Consider the following 17,417-nt stretch of genomic DNA (forward strand, 5'->3'; position numbering starts at 1 on the left):
ATCTATCTATCTATCTATCTATCTATCTATCTATCTATCTATCTATCTATCTATCTATCTATCTATCTATCTATCTATCTATCTATCTATCTAGAAAACTGATGCACACATATTTGTAGAATAACTCCAACAACACTACAGACTTTGATTACTGAGTGTTTTATTTTGAAATCCTCTAGAGACATTTTTTTTAAATCTTTGTTTGAGCAACATAAGAGGAAAAAAATACTGAGAAAGAATATGTATTTAAAAAATATGCCATTTAAGGCAATACTCCACAACTGCAAAATAGCACCCTCTGTGGAAATACTGCCACCACAAAGACTTCTCTTCATGTTTGGAATTACTCGACTGAAAACGTTCCCTCAAGAGTTCCTGAACGCGCTTCTAAAATAATGGCTTCCAGTATGTGACAGCTAAATATGAGTTGATAGCATGTTTGCATTGCTAATATTAGTCAATGTTTTTTTCCGCGCTGACCTGTAGCGCGCCCTGCGATGGGTTATTAAAAGTGTTTAAAACAATTCATATTCTCAATGCACAAGTCAGTGTTAACCTATCAAACAATGGAGTCTAAAAATGGTACAGTTGCGTCCCACTGGGAGAGGCCATCAAGTTTCTCTCTAAAGAAACACTTTTAGACTGAAAACCTATTTATAAATGCATCAAACCTTAAATGTTAGATGTGTTACTACTAAAGCAGTAAAAAAAAATATTATGATATGGCTTCGACGTCTATCCAAGAGTGACTTCAAGTAACTTTTAGCAGACTGTCTGAATGTCTCTTTGACAAACGTACAGATATAAAAGGACGCTCGTGATTTGGTCTAGAATACCTGAATAATTATGAGCATACTGTTGACCGATTATAGTTCCCGCATCACTTTTGAGTGTCGAGCGCTGTCCCCGCTGACTTCATAAACGCGTTTCTGATACGCTACGTAGTGTCCTAAAAAAAAAATCTAGACTAGTGTGTGCTTTGGGGGAGCTTGCATGCATGTGATTAAATGGTCTATTGTGTGCCTTGGTCTTTGTTCTATGTAGCGTGTCCATAGGTGATAGTTGAGCCGGCCAAAAGACTGCACTGTGTTTTCTCCCCCAGTGAGTCCAAACCCTATTGGCAGACATCATGTTGATATTGGACAAGTGTGCTGAACCTCGGATTAGTTAAAAAGATGATGTTTTTTTTGAACACTGAATGCCACGTTTGTGCTATTTTATTTATTTATTTTATTACCTTCTGTAACTAAAAATGCTTATTTAGTGAAAGAAAGTGGTTAAAACCGGTAACAGGAAAAAACATGCGTGCATCACCTTTTAACCGCCACAAAATTACTTTTTCTTTGCAACATAAAGAAAACATTTTTTCTTGCTGGGGCACTAAACGTTTTTTGTGTACTGCAAAATTGTCCAATATGAATGCAGGTCCTATCAGCAGTGGGTTGAGTGGCTGCTGCCTCTTAAGCCACATGTATAAGGGGAAGAAGCAGAATTCTCTCCCCTTTTATATGGTGAGTACACAAAATGTTGCATCCCAATATGCAAAATTTCTGATTTGTTTCTGTTATATGTTAAAACGTGTGTCTGTACGTACTGCATTTCGGATGCACTGCCTTAATTTGTTAGTGAAGATGACAAAAAAACAATCCACCTTAGCTGCGGAGGAGTAATAAGTACCTCTAAACTTGCTTATTTCACATAGGTTATGAACTGATCAAATTAATCACTGCATTCATTTTCTTAAATGTTGTGTTTGTTCAATAAAAGAAAAATAAAATCTAATAGTGCCTATGAATTAAAAATCATGTAATATATATAAAACACTGTCATACTTCAGTTTTTTGCACATTCCCAATATCCATCCATTATCTATACACCGCTTAATCCTCACCAGGGTCATGGGGGCTGGAGTCTATCCAATTAGGGTGAAGACAGGGGACACCCTGGACAGGTCACCAGTCTATCACAGGGCTACACTTAGAGACAGACAACCAAGCACACTCACATTCACACCTACAGACAATTTAGAATCACCAATTAACCTCAACATGTTTTTGGACTGTGTGGGAGGAAGCCGGAGAGAACCCACGCTGCACGGGGAGAACATGCAAACTCCACGCAGAAAGATTCCGGTGCCTCCACCGGGATGCGAACTGGCAACCTTCTTGCTGCGAGGCAACAGCAGCTACCAACTGCGCCACCCTGCAGCCCCACATTCCCAATAGACATGTTAAAATTAATATTGGCATATGTTTAGAAAATCTAAAGTCTATTTATCCATGTCCACATCTGTTATACTTTTCCCTGTCACCTATAGCATACTCATATAGCCACTACACTGGCCATATTTCTCATGTGTTTAGGAGTATTTGGATCAAAAATGATGTTGTGATCTACACGACAGTTGTGAGCGTGTTTTAATCATTTAAAAGCAATGGCTTCAAGCAATTTAAAAAAAACCTACCTGAGCCCTCAAGGTTGTCCACGCTGTGACCAGGGGTGTATTCAAAGCCACACAAATTTTTCGACACCACAGCGTATCTTTCATCCTCCTCCTCCTCGTCTTCCTCAGAAAGGAGAGTGGCTCCCAGATCGGAGCCCAGCGTGCTGGACATGAATTCCATCGGGCTGTTGGACACATTTGGGCTGCTCTTCATATGCCTAATTAAATGTGTGTGGGGGGGAAACATGATGCATTAATAAACAAATTAACTGTGTTTGAGGTCAGATAGTGAGCAGGGAAAATACTGCAAAACAAGTATTAAAATGTAAAATCAGTGGATATTCAGAAAAGTAGAGATGCAATGCACAGAGACTGTGAATGCCTGCAGTGATTTCACTGATTACTTTCTCAGTGCTGGTGTGTGTTGTGCTAACACAATGGAGTTGTAATTGGACTGGATAAAGGATATCTGGATGGGCAGGGCTGTCACCAACATGCCTGTTATCTCCCGCACAGCTGTCCTCCATGATGGCTCACATCCCACCATAGAGGAGATGCATGCATAATTACCAACTCTATTTACTGATGTCAGGACAGCATGTAAGACTAAACCCAGTCATTACCCTCCAACACATGTCGCCACTGACTTGTCAAGTTTTCCAATGCTCCATCAAAGGTGTAATCAATGGAGAGATGTTTTTTTATCGCCCGCGAGGCGCATGGACCGCAGCTTTGGGCTGACATATGTAAATACCAGCATTATAAGATGCTCAAACATTGGCCATTGATATGCAAAACTCAAACTATCAACAGTAGGAAATGAATAAAATTACAGGTATCTCTTGAATTGTGCAAAGCAAACACATTCGAATGTAATTATAACGCCTACAGACGGGCTTTCAAAAGATTTCAACACAAGTCTTTTTTTTTTTCCTGCTAGAAAATATATATAAAGGCGATCTTCAAATGGAGTCGCCCTGAGTTCGTAAAGGATTCTCACCACGCTTGCTTCGCCACCTCGTACTGGTACGCTCTGGTCAGCTCATCCAGGTGGGCCTGCAAGATGGATTGCATTTCTTCATGGTGGGCAGTGCTGAGAGCGGAGGATGAGGGCTGGCTGAAGGGAGCTGCTGCCGGCGAGGAGGATCTTCCTCTCAGGGGCGGAGTGGGACCTCTCTCCTCCTCCACTTCGTTGTCCAAATTCTGGTGGCGGTAGGTCTGGACGGACATGGGCGGGGCCCAACTGTTGCTGTCATATCTGAGAGAAGACAGAAGTAAGCATCTTATTACATTATTTCTCTAGTTGTGTTTTAGCTGACCTAAATCTAATGCTCTAAATGTTATTATTAAGGCAAACTACATGTGCAGCTTTTGTCTGAGCTCTCTGATACACCCATATATCCACTGACTGGGCACAGGTGCAGTGCGTTGCGGCCTCTGTGTTTCTTCTGCGGATATGTATTTGCTGTGTTTGTGTGTTCCAGGGCAGAGATTGATGAGATATGAATGTATCTTACCCTCCTCCGTGGTTTTCCTGGGGGTAGCGGTCAAGGTCAACCTCGGTACCAGGGAGAGGGTGCATGGGTGGTGGAGGCAGGGGCACGTTAGCCCAACATGTCCCATTTGATTTAGAGGTTTTTGTTCCACCCTTCACCTTCTTTTTCTTCCCAACCTTTGCACCTGGGGGGCAGGTAAAGAGGGAAGGATGTTAAGCCTTCACCGCAGAAATCCAGACATCCCCCGTATCCCTACACACACACACAACGCTATTCTACACCGAATTCACACAGCACTGCTTTGAAAGCTATCTTCTATCATTCCCTGCTATCTGAACATTTTCAAACCTGTCTCCCTTCCCCCCCACCAATGTTCATTATTTCCCTTTTTTGTGTGCTGACAGCACATTAGAACATTTTCTAAATGTTGACATTTCTTAAAGAGGCATCAAAACCTGCGGCAAACCACTTTAAGTTGCTTTCCATACAGCTTCCCTACTTGCTCTGCTTTATCTCCGGTAAGCCTGACATTTAGCTGAGCACACAGCCCATTGTGCAAAACTACAAAAGTACAGACAGAAATGCCTCCGCAACTTCACTAAACGTATATAAGCGGAATAAACAAACTCAGAACACGGGGGGATTTTCTGCCATCACTAATCAAATTAACCCAAAGAAATGCATCATGATTGTGTGACATTTCTGGGCTAGATAAGCTCCCAGGGTAGAATTGTGATGAAGACAGAAGAGTAATTAAGAACATTATCCTAAGGGTCAATTTTTTAGCGAATATGTAAATAAATCCCCTCCTTTCCCGTTTTGCTCTTTCCCTGGTTTAGCATGTTCTAATTTCACAGAGAAAAAAAAAAAGAAAAACACTACTGCCTGTGATTTTATTTCACCGCTACAGTCCACAGAGACCAAAGACACATTGACAAGAGTGCAAACAGCACACCACAAGAGAGAGAGCGAAAAAAAAAATAAATTGAGATCTTGCTTCTTTCATCATGGCTCTTACCACTGCCAGGGCGTCTGTCAGTTAGCGAGTAGCCCAGGTTTGCTATTTCCTGCTGGGCTTGGAGAGAAGCCTTCCAGCGGGGATCTGGCCTATCCACAGCCAGCTCGTGGAAGCTGTTGGATTGGAGTATCTGAGTGGTGGCATAGGGGGTGGGCTGACTGCCTCGCGCTGGGCTGCTGTAGCCTGCCTTCCCCATGAAGTCAATACTGCTGTAGATGGCACCATCAGACAGCATGGTGCCCGTTTTCTCCACCGCTGCAGACGGTAAAACATCTGAGACAAAGAGGGGGGATGAAGACGGAGCGAGGAGGGGAAATGGAAGAAAAAAAAAAGGCATCGTGGAGAGATAAGTTGACATGAAGTTAACGATCTTTAAGGTCATTAACACTCCCTGCTGCTCTGGCACTCTCTATTAGTTAAATACAGGTCTCAAATGGACTTGATATAAATGAAAGTGATTATCAACAACCGTAATTAGCATGCAGCACTCTGTGGGAGCTGGGGTGGAGTGTTCACAAGAGGGATACTCATACGGCGCTAACCTTCAGCTCCACTGTCTACACATAAAGCCTGCAGCTCGCCAGGGTTCCTCTGGACTCGGGAACAATGCAAAGCCCATACACTCGGACTGTTAATCTTAAACATCAAAAAAAAAAAAGGCACAATGGCAGGGCTTGACAAAGAAAGACAGGCAGAGTGTATCCAAACGCTAAGAATTTAAGCCAAATATCAAGCTTGTCAAATCAAATTAGTAAAATATAGCCCTCAAAGGCTCTTTTAATTTGTGTGCCTATTTCGTGTGTGTGTGCTTATGTGTGATGTCCTGTCAGTGGGCTTCCCAAAGGATGAACGTCAAAACTGTCCAACTGGGCATCGCTGAAACCGTGCCCTTCACCGCCACGGCTTGTTTATGTTTCTTACCTCCTCGGCCAAAGTTGCTTCCGCCCTTCGGACTGCCTAAACCGCCGTTCGCTGGGAGGCTTGTGGAAGGCCAGGAGTCAGCCAACCAGGGGAGGCCCGGATCGCCCGCCTTTAACAGCCCCGGACGGCTGCGGGAGGATGTTTGAAAGGGGTAGAGGAAGAGAGGGGGTTAGAGGGTGGTGGAGACAGAGAACCGGTGACATTGTTAAATATTCAGCCTAGCCGGTAACGGTATTGCTCATTTTCTTCCTGCTGCATCAACAACAAATTGATGTGAAAACTCATTCAGCATATTCTCGCCTGTGGAGCAGCCCAGCACACGGGCAACAATAAACAACAGAGAGACATAAAATGGCAAGTCTATAAATCAGACTTCTGCCTCCCCTTAACTCTACCACCCCGAACTCCCCCCGGAGAAACAAGGCAGGCCTAAATACACACTAAATCCACTTTAGAGCCTTCGCACAACAGAAATTTACATTTTAAATTGAGAATCATGGACAGCCCCTGGCAGATCGGCTACACTGGTGCACCGTCTCCATGGCAACAGAGACAGCAAAAGCCCATTAGGTGGTTTAGGAAAGCTACCATGTCATTTTGTCTTTGTGAAATACAACGGTCATGAATACAGGCTTTGACTTCAAGGTAGGAAAGTTGTGGGCAGCAATTCAGTCAGAGGAGAGAGAGAGAGAGAGAGAAAAAAAAAAAGACAATTTACAACCTCTTCATATCAGCTGCGGTGCAAATGGCAAAACATCCACATGCCTGCACATTAAGTAAACATATTCTGTTCGCATATGTTGACTTAATGTGCAACTACACAGGGAATTTTTTCACTGAGGCTGATTTGCCAAATGCCAAGGGAATTGTTCACAGCTGACTTGGTGATGGCTCAAAGGTGTTCAAACAATTACGTCAATAATTTCCATTTTAAACTACACAAGCTTATACATATATTTGCATACATTTTCTCGGGGATAAAAAATAAATAACTAACAGAAACACGCAAACACCAGACACAGTAACACGTGCGCACGTTCAATGCAAAAAAAGGGTTTGTCAAGAAACTGTTTATTTTTAGTCTATTACTTGCAACATTTGTTCTGGCTGTGGGCTTATCTGCTCACTTAGGTGTGACAAAAAGGAAGGAGGGAACGCGGAGGAATAAGGAAAAAAAAGAAGAAGAGGAAATCCACTTTCTTGCAAAGCAAATTCACCTCTTTCTCTCTTGTTGTTTCAGCTAACACTTTGATATTCAGCGGGCACAAAAGGTGTAGGCTTCATCCCGGGCATTCTGAGCAGGCAGGGCGCATTCTCTTGGCCCACTGAGCGGAGTCTGGAGGTCCAACACTTTGTTCTTCCATCCACCACATATGACCCATGACTGCGCGCTCTACGCCAAGCGTTTCAAACAGCACATTCATCACCTCTCCCCTTCTCCCGTGACCTCTCACTCTGCCAGCCACTGAGATGAACCGGGAGAGAGAGCCAGTGAATGCAGCAGCTGCCCACCTGCATTAATTGGTAGCGCCGACTTCAAAGGAGTGATTAATGATTTCGCGAGGTAGACACGGGCGCAAATCATCCTCTCGCACTGTATGAGTAAGCAAGGGGGAAATATTGGAACATGTAGGCAAATTCCATTCATCACGCAAGAACTCTTCATTACAGGCTTCACAATGGGTTCGTGTCATTGAGGAGGGAGAGCGGGCGCCCAACCGACTGCTGTAGGGTTTAAACTCTCACCTTCCATTTCTGATCAGGCCTCTGTCTCTTTGGAATGTAACTGAGGGGAGAAAGAGAAAGAATTAAACTGCTGTCAAGAATGCAAGCAAGCTGAATCACTGTGATATTTTCATAAATAAGGGCACAATGTAAAAGACATACCTGCTCGAGTAAAGGTGAAGGACTGAACTGCAATTCAGAAAGACAGACAGAGGGTGAGTAACGGTGTAAAAAAAAGGGTCATGAATCACAAAGTTGAAGCCACATTCTAATGCACAAAAAAGAAAAAACGGGGTATAGAAATGTGGATTAAGCCCTTTCATTTTTCCTTGTCGGGGCAGTTATGCATCTAACCGCTGCATTGTGGCATTTTTTGAATTAGACTGATCGCCCTGAGGGGTTAGGGTCAAATGAAGGTGGATGTTTTTAACCCTTTCTTGCCCTAAAACATCTGTGTCCTCATCACAACTGTATGTATTCATGTAATTTATTCAAAATGCATTTTTGGGGGGCACAGGGTTTGAACTATTGTTTCATCACAATGTGCACAATCACACATCGTGCTACAGCCATTTTCCTTTTGCTGGATATACACAGACAACTTGCAAGATTCTCATTTTCCGTGACTAATTTGCAAGAGAAGTCTGTCTGATAACATAATTTACTGTGATTTAAGGGTTCTTGGATATGCTGGATGTTTTTTTTTACCAGACAGAGTTTGTTGACATGCAGGCTCCATGTGTGCACAGCAAGATATTTTGGCTACAAATAGGATGATATTGACCAAAATCACATATTCTCTCTGCAGCGCCTTAGAGTGGCTGCAACCACACGAGGCAATGCATTTAATCTGTTAGTAAATCAGCACCGCAAACTCTGTATGTCTAATGTGTCGGATCTAAAAGCCTTTCCTTTCGGATGTACCGCTGTTATGAGATGAGAAAAGCTTCCAAACAGCTTCTTTAATTTTTCCCCCCTAAAAAAATCACCCCAATTATCGTAGGATGATTAAATCTTTTCAAATAATTGGTCAAGTCATCTTCTTTTTTTTGCAAAACAAAATACTCCTAGTTTGTAATAACAGCAAAATGATATCATCTGAAAAATGTGACACCTCAAAACATTACCAAAAAAATCAAACAGGCTGCAATTAAGTATCTACTATTCATCATTTATACTGAAGTTACTGGAAAACTATTTAAAATGTAGAAAGAAGTCATTAATGGTTCCTATATGTGTAGCTATATAAAAAAAAAGTATATTTCCAAAGCAGGATTGTGGTGTTTTGGAATAAAACTCAGCTTGTTTTGACAGAAGGGATCAGAAAAGCAGCACTCAATCACACAAATCCCTATTGAATTAGGAAATCACAGTGCTCTCTCCCCTCGTCACTACAATGAAAGCTGCAATGCACATTATGATAATTGCACACAGCTATATGCTTGACTCACAGCGGGATAAAAGAATATTCCATACCTAAACCTAGACGTACCTCATGTTAATGTGCAAACAACACCAGCCATGGTCTGATAATGGAAGGGGATGTTAAATTACTTATCTCGCATGAACGTATTAGAGTGTTGAGGTGTGGTGCTGATGGAACTCAGCACAGTTGATGCACATCAGTGCACAGTGAATTAAAGTAAATAGGGCCTATTTCCATCTGTGCTGAATATATTTCCTTTGTTCTGCATGTTAGCCAGCTCAAATGGAGTCACATCTGTGATGACATCAGCTTCCACTAGAGAGAGACCTACTGCACTTTGAGATCCTGCGGAAATCGTGGAGTTTTTTTTTACCTGCGTAGTTGCTAAGTCCCTTCCTCTTTTTCCTCCTCCAGTACAACCAGGCGCTGAAGCCCATGAGGACGATCCAGCAGGCCCCTCCCAAGCCAGCGATGAAGGCCGGCTGCTTCACCACGTCGGAGATGCTATTGTTGCCCTCCGATCCTGTCATCACGTCCCTCAGTTCTGCACCTGGGGGCACCGCACATAAACACACACACACACACATATATAGGGAAGAAATAAATGAAATATTTCATTGCCATGTGAATGAACAAATGATTGTATTTCAATTACTGTTGTGCATGAAAGAGCATGAATTTGAGATTAAAAATAAAAAAGTCCTCATTGTGATCCTTGATAAAGAGCGAGAGGTTCTCGAATGCAACCACAAAAAAAATAAAAATGTACAAAATATATAAAACCGAAAATGAATGAAAACAACATAAAAAAAAAACAAAACAAAACAAAACATTAAAAGACTGAGTCAGGTGAAAACCTTCACTTCAAAATAAAATCAGGGAACATCCTGTATATCAAACATTGGGACACATGGACTAGAGGGACAGCCAAAAGATGAAACCATGAATAAATGGAAAAAAAACAAACAACACACGGTTCTAAAAAAAAAAGAAAAAAAAAAAAAACAGCATCAGTGCATCCAATATAGAGTTAATCAATTCAGCAGTGCACTTATCAACTTGAGCTGCAAGACACGAGATTGACAGAGCAGCTCTGACAGAGTTTGATTTTCTGTTGCGGCTACTGTGCTGTGAAATTAGATTCAGAGTCTCCAGCAGGAACCACCCCCCCCACCATCCCACCCCCCATCATTAAGCTTCAGTCCACAGGCCTGTTTCCCCTTTCTTTGGGTGTTATGGGTGTTATTATATATCAGTCAAAAGTCACAGATGAAGAGCATCTGGCCTGGGCCCCCATATTGATTCTGGGCTTATATACTCTGAGCATCCTTTAGCTATTTCATAAGATGTGATAGGCTGATAAGCTCCTACAAAAACACTGTCTACTTTGTTAGCGCCAGCTGCCCACATATTGAAGAGGATTATTGATATGGCTAACAGTACTTGGCACAGTGTTACCAGACACTACACTTAATGAAGCACTATTGATTTCTCTGTAGACGTCTGCGTTGTAAAGCGCAATCTTCTTTCTTCAAGTGCGATAAATTGATAAATCATTTTTCCAGACCCCCAGTCTGTGAAAGAGGCCTAGGCCCCCCATTATGAGGTCATTTCATTTGACTCCAGGTTCGGCATGTGTGAGTGGATTACCCAGGATGATGAGCTGGGGTTTGCTCTTGACCCCCACCCCTGCGCTGGTGCCTGCCGCCACCTCCACACGGTACTGCACTCCGGTCTGCAGACCCCCGACCACCACTGAACGGATGGTCGCGTCTACAGACTTATTGACATGAAAGCGGGTTTCGTTGGCCAAACACCAAATCTGAGAAAGACAGACACACCAGACAGATTTCATTGTAAGGTTGTAAAGCACATGACTAAAATATTCAGCGTATGAGGAGGCTGTGCCTACCTTGTACTCCTGGATGATGCCATTCTGCTGGTCGGAGGGAGGAGGGTCCCACGACACGCTGATGGATGTGCTGTTATGGCTTCCCACTGTCAACACTGTCACTTGCTCTGGAGGCGCGCTGGGTGCTGAGGGGTCAAGTTGGGTAAAAGGATTAAAGAAACAAAGGTTATACATAAGACAGGGGGGAAAAAAAGAATTAAATGACTTAGCATATTGCTTATAATAGAAAAGGGAGTGTCTCATGTTTATTTTATCGAGTCAAAGAAGGATTTGTCTCACTCTCTACCTCGATTCATATTCATAAAGCAGATCATACATCAAGGTATTTTCTAAGCCAGCCTGGCAGATGGCTACTAGAGCACTTCATCTCATTTTTTATCTCAATAGTGGGATTCTTTTTTTGCATAACTGGGATGCACAGGGACCAAGAAAAAAAACTCCTTTAGTCTGAGTTTAAGATTCCAATATCTTACTGGCATCCTAAGTTATAAACATGAAGCATTTCAGGTCCAAATTTTGCTTTTCCCATTGCACAAATGACAACCATTCCAAGGAGATCATCAAGTTTAGATATGACTTGATGTTCCTGCGCCAAGACAAAAAAATAAAAAATAAAAAAATGGCCGAGCCCAGTAGCGCACATCACTTCCATCACGGATAACCACTATTCCGACTGCACGGAAATGCTTCCGAAGTAGCTGTACTCACTTTTGCATATCATACTGGAATGAAAATGGTCAATCACTGTGTCCTATAATGGGGGTTTTGAGATGGTTTGTCACCACAAATGTGGAGCCTCAGGGTGCCAAATTCAGACTCCCTCTTTAAAAGGTCATTTTTTAAATTTACCAAACTAGCCTGATAACCTGCATGGACAGATCAAAGATTTAAAGTGACTGCAGGCAGCAGGAGGCAAACACGGTGTCTATGCAACTGAGCAAATCATCATCTCTCACTGAATAGATGAGCTCTGGGCACATAGTTTCTCATGATTCTCATTAAAACTATCATTACGTTCTGACAGAGTGGATGAAATAACTACTCGGAACCCAATTAAGGGACTGCAAAATAATAATGCTAACTGCGGCGCATCCCTATAAGCAAGGCAATGAATTCCAAAGCTGTGTGGAGAAGCCAAAACAGGTGGGCCATTGTCTTGGCCAGAGAGCAACATGGGTAGTGTGAGTTAAATTCTCCAGATGGGCTCGGTTCTGTAAATGGCCAGCGAGTAGCGCAAACACGTGCAGAGTCTCTTATCGAAGCAACAGAAAGCCACGTATGCTCCAATGAAAGGATGCTATACTCTATCTGTGGCAGTCCTGACGCTGACCCCTGCCAGTCCTCTGACATCTGGGAACCTCAACATCTGCTTCAATTAACTGGCACAGCGAAAGACGGCAAAACAATATTTTCTTTTAATAGTCGGATAGATGAAGCAAATCTCCCTGAATGATTTAGCTCGCACTTAAAAGAGAGGCTCTAACCAGATATGGCATGTCTGCAAAATATTTGACAGCCTGGCAGAGCAAAGGAATTAAATCTGCCATATGAGATGCAGTTTATTTTTATTACATTTAACAAATTAACTCAACCCAGTTTGAGGATATCTATATTCAGCCATTTAGACGGTATTGACTTTCAGAAGCAATTACTGTTAAACGGACTCGCACAGATGTACTGTTCTAATATTGAGACGACACTGCTGTTCAGAAAAACTTATTTAATGACAGGCCAGTCAAATATAAAACCCCATTTATTATATTACACCTGTGAGACGAGGGTATTACCTTCTAGCGCGCACATAAATAATCATACCTCCTTTCGTACTATAAGCACTAACTGCAGGTAGGCTGCAGCGGAAGGACGTCAACCTTTACAAATCATCGGGACTGCCAATCAACATTTAAAACAAACAAGGCTCTCTCCGCGTGGATCTCTGGCTCATACTGTCTGAAGCAGTCTATCATTTGTTTAGACCAACTTTCACAAAATCAAGTCATAATCGTAAATCTGCCGAGGGGAAAAACAAACACACAAATAAAAGCATACCTCCACCGCTGCTTTAGCATTTTTGAATTTATGAAATGTCAGCCAGGAATGGTTTGTTCATCTGTTTTGTTTATTTTCCTTCAGGATTAGATTTTCTGAATAAAAGGAAGAATTCAAAGCTGTTTGGTAGAATAGCTGCACGATCCAGATGTTTGACTTGTGCATAGAAAATTTGATTTTTCTAGCTGGTTACCAGTTTTTAAAATAAATTAAAACCTACTACTGGTTGTTAAAATCTCATATTAGTTTCTGGTTAGACTTCATTTGCAGGAAAAGGAATGTTCTTTAGCTCCTTCTGTCACTCTGGATATGAAACTACTGTGTTATTTCCTGAATACTGCTTCAAACACTTTACACAAGACAGAAGTAAACATAGACTAATAGACTGGAAACAATAAAACAACAGGGGGGGGGCAGTGATAACAATAGCAACTCAAATCTATGAAATCTCCACTTCTATTTGGCTAATGCGAGTGCACCATCATGCAAGCAACTTCCAGTTTTCCAGATGTTATTTCAGTGGTGCTGCTTCAGCAAACAGATGGAGCTTTCCCAGTCAGCCAAAGGTTTACATTAGGAGAAGACGGGAACCATTAAGTGTAGTTCTGCAATTTCCGTGAGTACGAGAACAATCCCAGAGGATGAATAATTGCTACAATACCAGTAATGACTCAGGATAGCATCACTATAAATGGTCCAAACAACGGAAAAGGTCAAAGAGTATGCACTTATTAATGTGACGAATACTGGTATTAAGACTGATGAGCAATGTGGCTGGAGAGTAATTTCAAGCAATTAATGTTTGCAGTGTCTGAGAAAACATTGTTGTTTTTACTCACAGCTGTGCAATTAAACAAAAGGCACTTAAGCTGCTTAATGTTCTGCTATACAGGATATGAAGTAGTAAACATAACCTGTTATGCAAATGGATGCATAAATTACGCTAATTCATGAATTAGCAAACATTGCTATGTCAACATAACTGTCCCCAAATAACACATGTGTAGGTTCAGGGAGCTCTGTTCCATACAGGATGGACCCTCCAGCTCTGGTCTCACATCGTCATGTCAGTATATTCTGACCTTAACGCTATGAGATTGACGCACGCCGTATAATTTCCTCGTCATCAGCAGTGGTGGGAAGTCTGATGAGCCTGTAGATAAGAGTGACGCCACCAACTGCCTCTGAGCAACAACTTTCTTAAGGGTTGTAGGGATCATTAGTCCTGAAATACATTCATTCCTTTATCCAGGACAAGACATTAGATGCTTTGACATCTGTAACCCCGAAGACACCCTCTGGTGGGGTTTCACAAAGGCAGTGCCACATTGCCAATCTGCCTTTGATTGATAACAAGTGTTTTTGTCCTCATAATTCTGCAGAGTAGCACATTTCCAGCCTCTGGAGAATTGGTAGATCAAGCCAATTTTTTCTTGGTACCATGATGCCTCGTTTCCAAGACCCAAAGTAACTAGAGCATGTTCCCCCAGTCTGCAAAAAAAAAAAAAAAAACCTCTGGTGATCCTATGTGGCCATTTTAATTGGGCTCCAGTGAGGTGAGTTTCTCTTTCTCCACCAGTTGTATCATCTTTTTTTCCTAGCCTCGATCTTATCCTCCTACTGGGAGGAAGATGCAGCGCTGTGATCCTCTCATCATCAAACACAGGCGCTTTGGGCTGAACGTTTTCTTTTGCATTAATGGCCTCGTCATGACTTGCTCTCAGTGCAAACATTGTTCCATACAGTCCGGCGGATGCAGCACCAGAATGCAATGAACGACATTAAGGGCCGCTCTTGTCGCCCCAGAGACATGAATTATGAATCATGATAGTTCATTCTTGACCATATAAACAGTAGTTTGAAAAATCCTACCTCAAGGGCCACCGACAAGAGCTGACTTTATCAAAAGGTGTCATTCCCAGGGCGTCCAATACCGCTATTATGTCAAGGCTGCTGGTGTTTCAGAGATATGTACAAGCTTTCCTTTGGTGTTGGTGACCCAGGCATCCAAATTTGACACCAATAGGCATGGAGGAGTTTTTCTAGTTGTAACACAACTTTATAACGAGTTCAGAGGGGCGGTGGTGGCATAAGTCCCAGGACGTTCACACAGGAGACTGGCTGTCACGTCCTGTGTCAGGCCATTATTTTTTTGCAGTTAGTTTCACTTTGCGACTTTCATAAGTGAAGTTTAGAAACAACTACGGTGTTGGTTAAAACACAACCTTTCACGTTAAACACGAAGCAGACTTCTCATAATTTCCTGAAATGGATGATACAGCACAGAGCATTTGGCCACGGACACATGGCATTCACAGATTTTTATAGGTCTATCAAATTACATTTGAATAATGACACTAAACAATACCCGGTGCATTCAGCTGTGATGCCAAGGGGTTCTGACAAAGCAGCCATATGTGATGAGTTGGGAGTGAGATCGGGCTCAGGCTTCATTAGTGGATCCAGTTCGCTCACTTGTTATGGAGATGGATGTTTTGCATTGAGAGCTCATTAGCTGTTATGATGTTATTCATAGGACTTGGAGTACCTTTTGACTAGCTAGTAAGGACTGATTAGAAAAGCTAGTAAGGAAGTTGCTGTGCTGCTACTGACAAGGTCAAGAGTAAACTTTGATGATTCATTTCTAAGTTCTAAGTGCGCGATGGCTCAAATTATAAGAGTTTGCAAAAATGTCAACAGATCAATGTCAGTGGCTGTTTAAGCAAAAGCTGTTTGCTGAAAAGGATCGAGTGATGTGGCTGAAAACCTTAGACAAAGCCTGTAAGCAGAGCTCGGGCTGAGAATGTTTAAAAAGCTTTGATCATGTTGCATTTTTCCTCTGTTTGTTTGCAGGCTTTTAGCATACTTGACCCCCATTTGTTCGCCTACAGTACGTTTGATTACATTTCACTGGAATGCCATCATTAAAGCTATGGGCTATTAGCTCATGGATGTACAGAGAACTAACACATGGCAACGTGGATATGGAAGAACACTTAAAAAACATAATGATTTTCAGGCAACTTCTGGCCTTGTAGGGGATGCTCTTTTCCCATGAGGTTATATCAACCCCTATCTGATCAATTGACCTGCACAGCAAGAGGATGCTTAAAAGTACCCCTGAAGCTCATTGGTGTGTGTGTGATGTTAGTGAAGAGGGGTCATATCATGTACTTCTGGACAGAGACATGGCAGCAGGGGTCCATGGAGGAGCAGAGAGAGAGTTGCATTTATGTCAAAGGAGACAGTTTTCTAGCCTCCCTCTCTGCCCACCAACCCACAGAGGTCCGGGGTTGTCATAGAACCCCACTGCGCTGTCTGGGAGACCTGTTTTCACACGCAGGGGACATGGCACTGCAGCAGTATGCGTGTGTGGGAGGGTGTACTTGAAATGCCATTATCCATTACTATCTAACCATGAAGCCATTACTAGCAGCAGCTAAATATAAAAGTAGAGAGAGAAACATTTACACAAGAGCTCATGCCTGAGTAGCTATACCTTACATTCTCTTCAACATTAAGTCGGCAGAGAAACACATTTTTGTCAGAAATGTGAGTTAATTCGTCACTTACCTTCCTCCATGGTGCGGGCGGTCATGGATTCGCTGTCTGCACCCTGGAACTCATTGAAGTATGGCCGCACTTTAATCTCATAGACGATGCCCTTCTTCAGACCGGAGAGAGTTATGTCTCTCTCCGAGGCAACCTTCAAGTCCTGTATCTGCCACGGCCCTGGGGAAGGCAGCCCTGAAGTTTGCCGGTACAGAACGCGGTAGCCTTGAATAAACTGGGATGGATTCTCCACCTGAGAGGAGAGGAGAAGTGGGAGAGAGTGGGAATAAGACATGCCGTATGGTGATGATGTGGGAGGTGTCATACATCTGTGTGTAAACTGCTTTGGATCAGCATTCAGCTTGTGCCCTCTGTCACTGACAATGCATGCTTAGTTAGTCAGACAGTTTAATTAGCAGCAGAGCTGCAAGAAGCCACATGACGGGAGTTGGGGTGTTTTTGCCAAGTTTGCACAGAGCCCCTGAGTGAGAGACACTCAGCACAGTCTGGGCCCTGAATATTGGATCAAAATACTCAGTTTCCTATTGTTTTTTTTATTATTATTATTTTCACTGGTTCAGGAGAAGAGTTAAATATGTAACAGATACAACTCATAGTAATGGCTTGTTAACAGGGGCAGAAGCAAGAAAAAGCTTTTACAAGTGATATGAAGCAGCTGTTTATCGTCGAACCAGTCCAAACATGTTAGGATGGATCTCTTTTCTTCTTTTGTTCTTTCTTACTCTCGCTCTGCAGCCTCAGTCTGTATTTCCCGAACAAAATGATTTGTGCATCTAAAAGCCCCATAAAAAGTGGAAGAAGCTCGTCTTTCTTTTTTTATTCCCTTCACACTTTGAAAATAATTTATGTGGTTG

General features: G+C 42.4%; 1 protein-coding gene across 1 annotated transcript in view; it reads right to left on the bottom strand.

The window, feature by feature from the left end:
- The window catches only part of LOC103357746 (roundabout homolog 2-like), a 78,862-nt gene that overhangs the window by 807 nt on the left and 60,638 nt on the right, over nt 1-17,417 (bottom strand). Inside the window, exons 15-25 of the mRNA XM_008282434.1 lie at nt 16,564-16,795; nt 10,942-11,066; nt 10,680-10,851; nt 9,403-9,579; nt 7,766-7,792; nt 7,625-7,664; nt 5,879-6,006; nt 4,958-5,230; nt 3,961-4,123; nt 3,444-3,701; nt 2,465-2,661 (exon numbers count right to left, since the gene is read on the bottom strand). Coding sequence (XP_008280656.1) covers nt 2,465-2,661; nt 3,444-3,701; nt 3,961-4,123; nt 4,958-5,230; nt 5,879-6,006; nt 7,625-7,664; nt 7,766-7,792; nt 9,403-9,579; nt 10,680-10,851; nt 10,942-11,066; nt 16,564-16,795 — 1,792 coding nt within the window. The remainder of the gene's footprint in view (nt 1-2,464; nt 2,662-3,443; nt 3,702-3,960; nt 4,124-4,957; nt 5,231-5,878; nt 6,007-7,624; nt 7,665-7,765; nt 7,793-9,402; nt 9,580-10,679; nt 10,852-10,941; nt 11,067-16,563; nt 16,796-17,417) is intronic.

This window comes from Stegastes partitus, unplaced genomic scaffold, assembly GCF_000690725.1.
Source record: "Stegastes partitus isolate 25-593 unplaced genomic scaffold, Stegastes_partitus-1.0.2 Scaffold271, whole genome shotgun sequence".
Classification (NCBI taxonomy): Eukaryota; Metazoa; Chordata; class Actinopteri; family Pomacentridae; genus Stegastes; species Stegastes partitus.